General features: G+C 42.4%; 1 protein-coding gene across 3 annotated transcripts in view; it reads right to left on the reverse strand.

Annotated features, from left to right (window-relative positions):
* Positions 1-12727, reverse strand: part of RSF1 (remodeling and spacing factor 1) — a 113398-nt gene that overhangs the window by 69249 nt on the left and 31422 nt on the right. For all 3 annotated transcript variants that reach the window (XM_084648115.1, XM_084648113.1, XM_084648114.1), the window contains exon 2: positions 5527-5618. In XM_084648115.1, the coding sequence (XP_084504241.1) occupies positions 5527-5618 (92 nt within the window). The remainder of the gene's footprint in view (positions 1-5526; positions 5619-12727) is intronic.

A 12727-nucleotide genomic window follows, 5' to 3' on the forward strand; every position in this document is an offset into this window, starting at 1 on the left:
GGATCCCAAACCAGCACTGGTGGAAGCAGCCTACTGGAAACCTGTAGATTTCACAGTCAAAGGGTCCAGAGAGACTACAGATGAGTCGCATCATATGCGCATTTAATTTACGCGAATTCAACTATACGCGCTCGGCAAAAAAAAAGAAAAACAACAAGATACCTTTAAATAGTGCGGGCAATTCCGCCCACCATTCCACTCAATGAGCGTATGCCCCGGAGTGAGCATGAGATGGGAGACATGCATCTGCTGTTCCCTCAGACGGTCTCCGTTCCCACGTGCCTCAAATAGTGTGAGCATCTCGTCGCACTGAGTGTGATTCTAGTGTTTTAAAGATACTGTACGTATTTTTCGTACAACATGGCCCCGAAACGCAAGCCAACTACTTCCTCTGGTGCTCAACCAAAGAGACAGCAATCTGTTCCAATGCTGGAGGAAAAACAGGCTGTGTTGGACTTACTGAGAGACAATATGTCTGTCTCCAATGTGGCGCGTAAATATGGCCGCAATGAATCTAGCATCCGTGCCATCAAGATTCGAGAGAGAGAAATTCATCAAGCCGTGGCATCAAGTGCTCCAGTAACTGCTAAGGTGATGAGACAGGTGCGTGATAAGACTTTAGTGAAGACTGAAAAGGCATTAAACTTATGGCTGGAAGACATGAACCGTAAACGTGTGCCTATTGATGGCAACACATGCGAGAAAAGGCTCTTAGCCTCTATGCGCTGTTCAAACCTCCCGCCGAAGAGGGACAGCCTTCTGATGAGAAGGAATTCAAAGCCAGCAAAGGCTGGCTTAACAGTTTTAGGAACCGCTTCAACCTCAAAAACATGCAGACTACTGGTGAAACTGCATCTGCCAATGAAGAGGCAGTAAAAGCCTACCCCAAACAATTAAAGAAAATCATAGAAGAAAAGGGCTATCTTCCGGAGCAAGTTTTTAATGCTGACAAGAGTGGGCTCTTCTGGAAAAAAAATGCCCATCTGCACTTTCACTTCAAAATCAGAAAGACAAGCCCCTGGCGCCAAAGCAGCTAAAGACCGTGTGACTGTGTTGTTTTGTGGCAATGCGGCTGGGCATTTAATAAAGCTGGCCTTGCTCTACAGGGCTGCAAATACCCATGCCTTAAAAGGCAAGAACAAAAATTTCCTGCCTGTGTTCTGGCAATCAAATAAAAAGGCTTGGGTGACGGCAGCATTATTTATGGATTGGTTCCACAAGCGTTTCATTCCGGAGGTCAAGGTGTACCTAGAAGAGAAAGGACTTGACTTTAAAGTGTTGCTGATTGTAGACAATGCTCCTCGCCACCCTGTGGCACTCTGGTTTGCGCATAACGACTTTGAAGTAGTCTTTCTCCCCCCGAATACCACCTCATCCTCCAACCTCTCAACAAGGCATGATTTGCTGTTTCAAGGCCACGTACACGAGGCTTACATTCTCACGGATACGTAGCGCTATGGATGCTGATTTCAATCTTAATGTGATGGAGTGTTGGAAGTCCTTCAACATTGCCGATTGCATCACTTATATTAAACAGGCAAGGGATGCAATCAAGCCTGAAACAGTCAATGCACGTTGGAAAAACCTATGGAAAGAATGTGTGAATGACTAAGCGTTTCCCGACAATTGACAAAGAAATGAAACACATTGTTCAGGTGGCCAGGCAAGTGGGTAGTGATGGCTTCGTCGACATCCTTGAGGAAGAAATTGAAGAATTAATTGAGAGCCATAGAGAAACACTGACTAACGAAGAGTTAGAGGAACTGATAAAATTGTCTACAGAAGACGAGGATGACGACGACGAACAGGACAAGCCAGAAAGTTGGAATCTTCATAAATCTGCTGAAGTGTTCTAAGCTGCGAAAAACTTGAATGATTTAATTTCTGAATACGATCCCTCTATGGAAGGAAGCCTCAAAAAAAAAAATCACACGTAGTATTACGGACAATTTGAGACCATATCAAGAAATGTTTGAGCAGCTCAAGAGACAACAGCGACAGTTACCGACCACCATGTTTTTCAAGGAAAAACAACCAGCAGCAGATGAGCCTACGCAATCAACTTCTCGAACTGAACCAGAGCCAACCACTTCGTCTACGAATTGCTCTCCATCACCCAAGCTCTCCGTCACCTCCGTCTCCTGAATCGACATCAAGGCCTGACGACCCCCTGTAATTACCCCCCTGTAATTAAAAATACAGTACTGTAAAATTACACTTTTCATATGTACTCTTTATTATATACTGTACATTACTGTAAACATTATACATTTTACTGTACAGGGTTGTATACACAAAACCATGTACAGTATACTGTATTTTATGGGCAATTTAAGGGATTTTCAAGAGTAATTTTGACTATACGTGAATTTTCACCTTATGCACTGACTTTAGAACCTAACCGCCGCGTAAGATGCGACTCCACAGTAGTCCAAAGCCAATAAATCTTAACTGCATAAGAATGTAAAAAACTTTTGAGAGTGATCAAATGAAGGAAGTACTCATGGGACAAAACAGTCTGCATTAATCAGACTGTGCACTTCCCAAAAGGGCTAAGCAGTCTATATCGGAGGACAAACAATGTGTCTTTGCCTAAGCCAGAACCTTCTGTATGACCACATGAGAGCCCTGCATAGACAACACCAATGAGACTGCAGAAGCACACCAAGTATCTTCTCTTCAGTAAGTGTCCCAATTACTTCCATTTGAACAGATCACTGTTAGCAAGGGGGACAGAAAAGAATCACCCATCTGCCATTCAGTAATTTGTGGTCTACGTGTAAAGTGTTATATATTAAAAATTTCAGAAAAATTGAAAAATAAAGCACTGCTAATAGTTACAGCCACTTTAAAGTTGCAATGCAAGCTTAAAAAGCAGGCCTTATGACTGGACGCTGTGCCTGGTGTTGCAATGCAAGCTCTGTTCTCCTCCTGACTTAATTACTGTTGCTTGTTACAGGAATCCAGAAGTGTAAAAGTGAACAAAGCAGGATTGTCTGGCTTTGTGGACTCTCTCCTCAGGCCCTATGTTACCAGCATGCCCAGCTATCTTCGAGACACCACTGACTTCCTGAGGAAACTACAATCCATTGGTGATCTTCCAGAAAACACAATCCTAGCCACTATGGATGTAGAAGCTCTCTACACAAACATTCCACACAAAGATGGACTACAAGCTGTCAGGAACAGTATCCCCGATAATGTCACGGCAAACCTGGTGGCTGAACTTTGTGACTTTGTCCTCACCCACAGCTATTTCAGATTTGGGGACGATTTATACCTTCAAGTCAGCAGCACTGCTATGGGTACCTGCATGGCCCCACAGTATGCCAACATTTTTATGGCTGACTTAGAACAGCACTTCCTCAGCTCCTGTCCCCTAGCACTGCTATTCTACTTGAGCTACATTGATGACATCATTATCTGGACCCATGGGAAGGAGGCCCTTGACAAATTCCACCAGGATTTCAACAATTTCTACCTCACCATCAACCTCAGCCTGGACCAGTCCACACAAGAGATCCACTTTCTGGACACTACAGTGCAAATAAGTGATGGTCACATAACCACCACCCTATACCAGAAACCTACTGACCACTAAACTTACCTACATGCCTCCAGCTTTCATCCAGACCACATCACACGATCCATTGTCTAAAACCAAGCCCTCAGACACAACCGGATTTGCTCCAATCCCTCAGACAGAGACCAACACCTACAGGATCTCTATCAAGCATTCATAAAACTACAGTACCCACCTAGGGAAGTGAAGAAACAGATTTACAGAGCCAGAAGGGTACCCAGAAGTCACCTACTACAGGACAGGCCCAACAAAGGAAGTAACAGAACGCCACTACCATCACCTACAGCCCCCAACTAAAACCTCTCCAGCACAACATCAAGGATCTACAACCCATCCTGATGGACGATCCCTCACTCTCACAGACCTTGGGAGACAAGCCAGTCCTCGCTTACAGACAGCCCCCCAACCTGAAGCAAATACTCACCAGCAACTAAACACCACACAACAGAAACACTAACTCAGGAACTAGCCCTTGCAACAAACCCCGTTGCCAACTCTGTCCGCATATCTATTCAAGGGACACCATCATAGGACCCAACCACATCAGCCACACCATCAAGGGCTCGTTCATCTGCACATCTACTAATGGGATATATGCCATCATGTGCCAGCAATGCCCCTCTGCCATGTAAACTGGCCAAACCAGACAGAGTCCACACAAAAGAATAAATGGACACAAATCACATATCAAGAATCGTAACATTCAAAAGTCAGTAGGAGACCACTTCAATCTCCCTGGACATTAAATAACAGACTTAAAAGTTGCCATTCTTCCACACACACAAAAAAAAACACCCCAAACAGACTTCAATGAGAAAATGCAGAACTGGATTTGCAAACTTGACACCATCAAATTAGGCCTGAATAAAGACTGGGAGTGGCTGGGTCACTAGAAAAAATAATTTTCCCTCTGTTGATACTCACCCCTTCTTGTCAACAGTTGGGAATGGGCCACATCCACCCTGATTGAATTGGCCTCATTTGCACTGAGCCCCCACTTAGTAACGCAACTCCCATCTTTTCATGTGCTGTGTATTAATACCTGCCTATTTTTTTTCTCTCCATGCATCTGATGAAGTGGGTTATATCCCACAAAAGCTTATGCCCAAATAAATTTGTTAAATAAATTTCTCTAAGGTGCCACAAGGACTCCTCATTGTTTTTGCTGATGGAGACTAACACGGCTACCCCTCTGAAACAAAGCACTCAGTGACAGCCAACCAAACTACTAAAACAACAAGGGAATAACCAAATTTCAAATTGAAGTATTCCTGATTAGCACGATGCTTTATTAACAAAACATGGACCTTTCAGTCTCTGCAAATTCTCTGGAGCAAGGACTATGTCTTATATATGTTCACACATTGACAGAGCACCTTATAACATTACGTAAGTGATTTATAATTCGAATATAGAACCACCTCGGAGTCAGAGCAAAGGAATGGTGTACCACTATTGATGCATAACTACAATTTTTTCCCCCGTTATGCAATTCTGGGTACTCTGATAGCATAATCACAGTGTCCTTATTTATCAATAAGCACACAGCATACAAATCTCTGTATGGTTGTCAGCTAAAGTACATGGATTTACATCATAGAATTACTGATAAACTACTGTATCATTAATATGGAAATCTCTCTGCTCTGACTGGCCACTATAATTCTTATACTCCAATCTGCTCCTGTCTTGCACGTGCTATAGAGCTTGCAGGTTTGCAGCCTTCTAGATGCAGAAGTTGGTATCTAGTTTCAGAAATTTGTGCGCAGACCCAGGCAGGCTGAAAGTTACTTAAACTAGAACCTTAAGCAACTCCGTCTGGGCACGCACACACAGATTTTGACTACAGCACTAGGTTCACTAAAATTCATACTAGGGATTTCTGACATAAGATTTCATCAGATCCCAGCATTTCAGAGTAACAGAACAGACATTTACTGTACCTTGATCAAGTATTTTTCCCATCTGTCTGCTGTGACAGACTTCCCAATCTTCCTCATCAGTTTCAAGTGAAGTTCTACCAACTCTTTTGGAACTGCAGTATTAAAAGGGGGGAAGAGGGAGAGCAAATGTTAAAAATAACCAACATACATAAATCTTAATACTAAATATTATAAAGGTATTGAGATGAAGCCATACATTGAGAATTTTTAAAAGTGCATAACAACTTGAAAACACTAACAAGAGTTCCACAACTAAAAACAAAGCAAGATCTAAAATAAATGAAATAGGTTTGCATTTAGATTTAAAATAAAGACATCTATCCAAAGCTTCAGTTACCGTAATACATCATTGAAAATACAACAATATCCCAGGAGGATTAAAATAATCATTTTACAGGAAATGCGCCAGCTAGACAACTACAGAAACTAATTGCCACCCTTTCATCATTGTGAGAAACACAGACTCTTCAAAAACCCTATCAAACAGGTGTCTTTTGCTGCATGCCTGGAAGGTCACCAAATTGGAGCTATTCTGGACCAAGTGGGGTGGCTCCAAGTTCTTGAGACTCCGAACACTCAAAGAGAACAATCTGCCCTCCACCTCACCCTCTTTCATAGTGCAGGCCATCCAGCTTGCATGCCCCTGCTTGACTGCAGCTGTGGCAATGTGGCACAGGATCTAGGGTTTCTAAACCACAGCTGTGCTGAAAGCTTAATGAGTGAGAGAGGTTTACTATTATTTCATCATTGACAAAGAATTGCTTTGCTGCTCATTAAAGAAGAGGTTACTCACCTTGTGCAGTAATTGTGGCTCTTTGAGATGTGTGTCCCTATGTGTTCTCCACTTTAGGTATCTTCACATTTCTGCGCCTCAGATTGGAGATTTTTGGTAGCAGTGTCTGTTTGGCCCTTGCACTGTGCTCTGTTGCTGTATAGCGCTGCATGGGCAAACCACCCTCAGTTCCTTCTTTACTGCAGCTCATATATAAGAGCTTCAAAGCAGACAAGAGCAGGGTGGGTAGTGGAGCACCCATAAGGAGACACATCTTGAAGCTCAGTTACAACACAAGATGAGTAACCTCCTCTTCTTCAATTCATGTCCCTATGGGTGTTCCACTCTAGGTGACTCTATAGCAGTGTCCCTGATGGAAGGGTGGGGCATCGGAGCGGAGTCCAATATTGATGATAATACAGCCAAACCAAGTGTCACATCAGATGCTGAATCACGAGTGATTGCATAATACTTGACAAACGTATGAGTAGATGCCCAAGTCGCTGCTCTGCATATTTCTGTGATTGGAACATTATTGAGGAAGGATAGAAGTTGACAGAGATCTTGTAGAGTGCGTTCAGGCTCTCAAAGGGGGCTGTAAGTCATGCGTGCAATTGCAGTAGTTAATGCATTCCGACATCCATCTAGAGAGCCTTTGCATAGATATCAGGGATCCCTTAGATCTGTCTGCGATGGAGAGCAATAGTCTTGGAGATTTTCTGAAAGGCTTAGTCCCTTCCAAATAGAAGGCTAACACTCTCTTGAGATCAAGTGTGTGCAGTGTTGCCTCCCTTTTATCCCGGTGTAGTTTAGGAAAGAATGCTGGAAGGTGAGTAAGTTGATTACGTGGAAGGCTGAAGGTATTTTGGTAGGAATTTGGGGTGTGGCCGCAATGTGGCCTTGTCCTTGAAGAAAATTGTAAAGGGAGAGGATATACCATTAGAGCCCCCTCTCTCCTCCACTCTCCGAGCAGATGTGATAGCCATGAGGAATGCAGTTTTCACAGAGAGGTGTAGAAGTGAGCAAGTGGCCATAGGCTAAAAGGGTGACCTTATCAGACAGTTTAAGACAAGATTAAGGTCCCATACTGGTGTAAGATCTCTGATTCAAAGGTAGAGGTTACCCATACCTTTTAAGAAATCTTTTCATTGTAGGATGAGCAAACACCGAATAATTGGTATGGTTGTGTTTTGGCATGAGGGCTTGATAGTTAGCGATCTTAAATTCTAGAGTGGATAAGGAATATGATTTACATCCAAATAAATCCAGTCATTTCCAGTCCTTATTGGTGTCATTTTAGCGTGGTGCTGTCTGCCATGTTCATTAACTGCATCAATGACTAGTGAATTAGGGGATGGATGAAAAAAATAAAAAAAAGTCTCCATCTTTATAGGACACAATATTTTTGTCTACCCTTCTGCACGTTGGAGGTATTGTGGGTGGTGTCTGCCATATAGTTTTCACCCAATCAAGCAGTGCCTCATTGATGGGGAATGCAATATTTGCTGATTATGTCAAACAGTTTGCACTGTGATTATGACTTCATTAAGCAGGATTCGCAGGAAATCTGCTACCCTATTAAAGAGGTCTTGAAATTGCTTGAAGTGGTCTGTTGTAGTTGGTGTGGGAAGCATGGCCACCTTATCAGGAGATGAAGAAGAAATGTTGGTCACCTGAGTGGCTTCCTTGTCTAGTCTCTCCTCCTGTTCCTCAAAGGTCTCCTCTTGAGGATCAGGTGGTCTGGCTATTGAAGCTAAAGGAGACTGTTTTCCTCTAGCTCTCTGGATGACTAGTACTAGAGTTCCTCAAAAACTGTTGTCTATATGCCACCTGTGGGTCCCAATATGGCCATTGAGGTGGTGAGAGAGGGCATGGGTGGAAGCATCCAAGGGTGTCCATACCAACTGGGTGGGTCTCTTCTACTCTGCGGATAGATTGAAGATACATGACTTTCCACCCAGCTAGCTCCCTGGTGCTGTAATGGAGAACCTTGGAATGACACTGAGTATAGGTCATCCCCATCATCTTCCTCATCATCACTTGACGGGTGAAGCAGTCATGGAAGGTTGAGTAGAATGTCTTGGTACTGCATGGAAGTCCAGGGACCTAGGCATAACCCATACCATGGTTATGTCAGTGCCTAGTAAGGGTGATTCAGGTATCTGAGACCATCAAGTCTTTGGGGAACCAAAATTCCTGTGGTACTGGAACAGCCATCAGCACCCGCTGAGGTCAGTTGAGTAGGTGCCATTGAAGTGGAGAGAGCTGTTGGTACCAGAGGCTCTCTGCATTGTGAGGAATGGCCACCAGGTGTCGCCACAACCTTTTGTGATGCTGGTGTATGTAGTACTGATTGTCTAGAAGACTCCTTCGTTTCCATTTTAGAGGAACTGGGTCAGCCTTCATCACTCCTTTCTCCCAACAGTACCATTCTGCCTGAGCCACCCTCTTAAGGCCTTTGGGCTTATCCATGGTACTGGTAAAGGAAGATCTTGCAACCTCATAGATACCTGGTCGAGGGTCAGTTAGTAGAGGTTATCGACTGTGCCAGGGACCTCTTTCTCTTGGCCAATTCCCTGTTCAGGAACTTGTGGCCTGTTTTTTCAAGACTTTCTGAGAGGAATCTGAGGATTTCGTCTTTGAAGTCACTAGAGAGTGTTGATCCGACGATGTAGACGGGATCAGTCTTGACAGGGACTGCTGTCCGGAGTGCATCCCGGGCCAAGGGTTGGAGGCTGGTCAGAGTGAGCTTTCCATCATGAGCAGTCTTAATTTTAGTTCATGGCTCTTTCTGGTTCCAAATTTTACTTTGAGACACTTCTGGAAGCATGTGTGCCTCTCCAGGGCAGCAAATGCAGCAGAAATGACTGTCGCTGACAGAAATGGCTTCCCGACATGAGAGGCAGCAGTTAAACCTGGGCATACCCTTTTCAAGGGTTACTTCCCAAAAAGGAAGAGCTAGGGAAATCTAATTTATACTAAGGAGATAACTATTCTACAAGCGAAATAAAATATATATTTATATATTTAAAAAAAGAAAAAGAAAAGAAGGAAGTACTAACATTAACTGAAGCTCTATTACTACTAAGGAAAAATTATTAAGAAAAACACTGGGTAGAATCTCTTTTAAGGGGCTCTGCTAAGGCTCAGTTTCAGGCCAACGGCAGTTGAGAAAGAACTGAGGGAGGTTTGCCCACATAGCGCTATATAGCAACAGAGCACAGCATGAGATGGGGAGAGCGCATGTGAGGGCCAAACGGACACTGCTACCAAAAATTTCAGATCTGAGGTGCAGGGACATGAAGACTCCTAGAGTGGTCCACCTATGGGGACACTACTACTTTATAAATCATCTGTGATTTATATATCAACCTGGCACCATCACACGGCAAAACCCCTGTGCATCATCATTTTAATAAGCTATAGACAATTCAGACCATCCATTATTATAATATAATTGACTATTAGTAATGCAATGCCACAGGACCATCAAACTAACCCTTATTTATTTATGTATTCAGGAGATTCCATAAAATTAGTGATTTATTGTCCAAGAACCACAAGGATCAACTTTTTTTTTTTAAATACATGTGATCATCTATTGTTTACTTGTAATAATTTGGTTGTACACAACGTTACAGTGTATTTTCTAAAAGCATTTTGCGCTAGTCACTTCAAAACACATGCACACACAGGCCTGGTCTACACTACAAAACTGAGTTGGCTTAACCATATCACTGGAGGGTGTCAAAAATCCACACTCTTGATCAGCTTAGTTAAGCCGACCTAACCTCCAGTGTAGACAGAACTAAGTCAACAGAAGAATTCTTCCACTGACCTACCTACCTCTTGGGGAAGTGGATTACCTATGCCAATAGGAGACTCCCTCCTGCCAGTGTGGGTAGCGTCCACACTGAAATGCTACAGTGGGGCCATTGTAACATTTTAAGTGTAGATATACCCTTGCTAATTTTAACAGCCATAAAATGTACAAAATGAGAGATTTTATGATTTTGCCTGATGTTTTCTTACACAGGCTACATTTAACAAGAGTACTGCTTACTCACTCCAACTGCACTTTGTCTACACTGCTTCTTTTATTGACATATTGTTTCTTCCCTTGTTGTTCCTTGTTGTATTGTCATTTATCCAAGACTTACATTATGGAGTTAATTTCTTCACCATTTCACTTATATTCTTCAACTAGCTAATAAGAGTCTTTAAACCAAATGCCTTGATATTCAGGTTAATACAAAGGAGTTCAAAATACGTAGTTTGTGTGAAAGTTTTATTGCAATGGCACTAGATCAGTTACATAACTTATAGCCAGTTTAGTATAGAGAGGTCCCACATTAGATGTACAAAATCACCTGTTTTGGGGGAAAATATCTACTTTAAATATAGACAACTGAGAGTATCAAGATTATCTCTAGCATTTATTGATTTTTTTTTTGTCCATTTATAGTTTGCCATTATTTATCTTAATTTTGAATCGTCAGGTACTGCTCCCATTTGGTTTTCTTGGAAGAGCTAGTCCATGTCACTGTAGTGCCTGAACACCCGTTTTAGAACAAACAAATACAATCTCAGGAATCAATTCTGCTAGGTGCTAAGCACTATGGGCCTGATCCACTAAAATAATATTTTAGCACAAACCACTTTAAGCATGTGAACAAGTTCCACAGAAATCAACTCGACTACCCATTTGACTAAAGCTGAGAATGTGCTTAGGTGTTCTGCTGGATCAGACCAGAGAGTGCCGCACTTTTCAGGATCAAGCACTTAGTTCTTCTATCAGTCTATTCTCCAGGCAGAGAGAATGTGTGTGCATTTAAAAAAACAAACAAAAACAGTTACTGCAGGACAGTTAGCTTGGAGAAGTGTCTCACATTTTTTCTGAATGCTGAAATTCATGGTCACTCTGAACAGCCCTTGTTGAGGAGTCAGCTCTTTGAGGAAACAGGGCTGAATTATAAAGCTCCAAAAGTTACAGAAGTAACTGGAAAGCCAATTCTTAGCATGCTCAGTGGGCATCCGCTACTATTTTAAAATAACCTGTTGATATCCTGCCATTTTTGTGACATCTCAATGTTTAATGTCCTGGGTCAGCAGGCCCAGGAGCTGCAAGACATATTGATGCAGTTCTTACTTTACATAGACTTCACAACACATTTAAAATCCATTCTTAATTTATTCATCATTCTCACAGAACTTCATTCAAAAACCATGCTAATATGAATGGCTGAACCAGAAAGCAAGAAGGCTAGAGGTAAGTTGGTTTTGAAAATTTACCTTGTACATTCCCAGATCCTTACACTATTCCTGGAGCATCCTAAACTACTAGGTGGATCTCTGAGGTGGTAAATGAGGGACCCCCATACATGGTATGGGCTGCTCTGAACGTATTGAATAAGCAGCCATGGACCTACGGTTGCGAGTTAGACTAACTTCCTGTCCACATTTTTTTAAAAAAAAGCTTACAGTTATGGAAACAACTTATCTGAAGAGTCCATCTCCATTAAGAGATGGCAACACTGGTTCCCACATGCATCATAAGGTATGAGAGCATCAATCCTAATCATCTACAGTACTGGTGATAAAATGTATGAACTGCACAGATAATTCATGGGGGGATAGAGGGGAATAGGGGGTGTGTGTGCGCGCGCACGCGAGCGCATTACTGCATATTTTCAACTGTGAGCCATAGTTTGTATGTTTGGGGATGGGAAGGACAGGAATGAAGAGTATTTCATGGAGATACAATAAGTTAGTATCTTCACAGAATCTGGACTCATTGCACAAAGGAGTACACAAGGCCCTTATGATAGTTAAACTTTATAAAGCCCCATATTTTGATGTTTTTCCAATAATGTTTTATAATGTACTTAGACTGCATATTTATAGCAGACAATCTACATATAACTTTTGTAAAGCTTTTCTTCTAAAAAATTATGCCAAAAGGCCAAATACATTAGTACAATAGTGCCAAAGTGGAGTCACTGTGTTTAAATATTAGTGTCCAACTCAGATTCAATGACAGCAAGGTGGATTAAAGTAGCATCCTGGGCTGTATGGGACCTGAGTTTAACAGGGTGTCTACATGGCAATTGAAGGTGTGATTTCACGTTGGGTAGGCATACCTGCAAAAACATTAATCTAGTTAGCACAAGTAAAGTTACCAGTCAAGACATGGCACCACAGGATGGTCCTCCTGTTATACTGCATGGCTAGCCAACATGGGAGCCCATGCCTCGGCATCTTCACTGTTGGTTTTAGCTGTGCTAGCTATATAAAGCTGGCATGGGTATGCCTATCCAACACCTGAAAGGTGCCAGACGTACCTGCTGGGGCAGGCTGGGCTGACTCACTAGAGAGAAAAATCAAGGAGTCAAGAGTGGAAAGATGACAAGTGTGTGTCTAGTAGGTTGG

The sequence above is a fragment of the Lepidochelys olivacea genome (genome assembly GCF_965140295.1).
Source record: "Lepidochelys olivacea isolate rLepOli2 genome assembly, chromosome: 1".
Lineage (NCBI taxonomy): Eukaryota > Metazoa > Chordata > Testudines > Cheloniidae > Lepidochelys > Lepidochelys olivacea.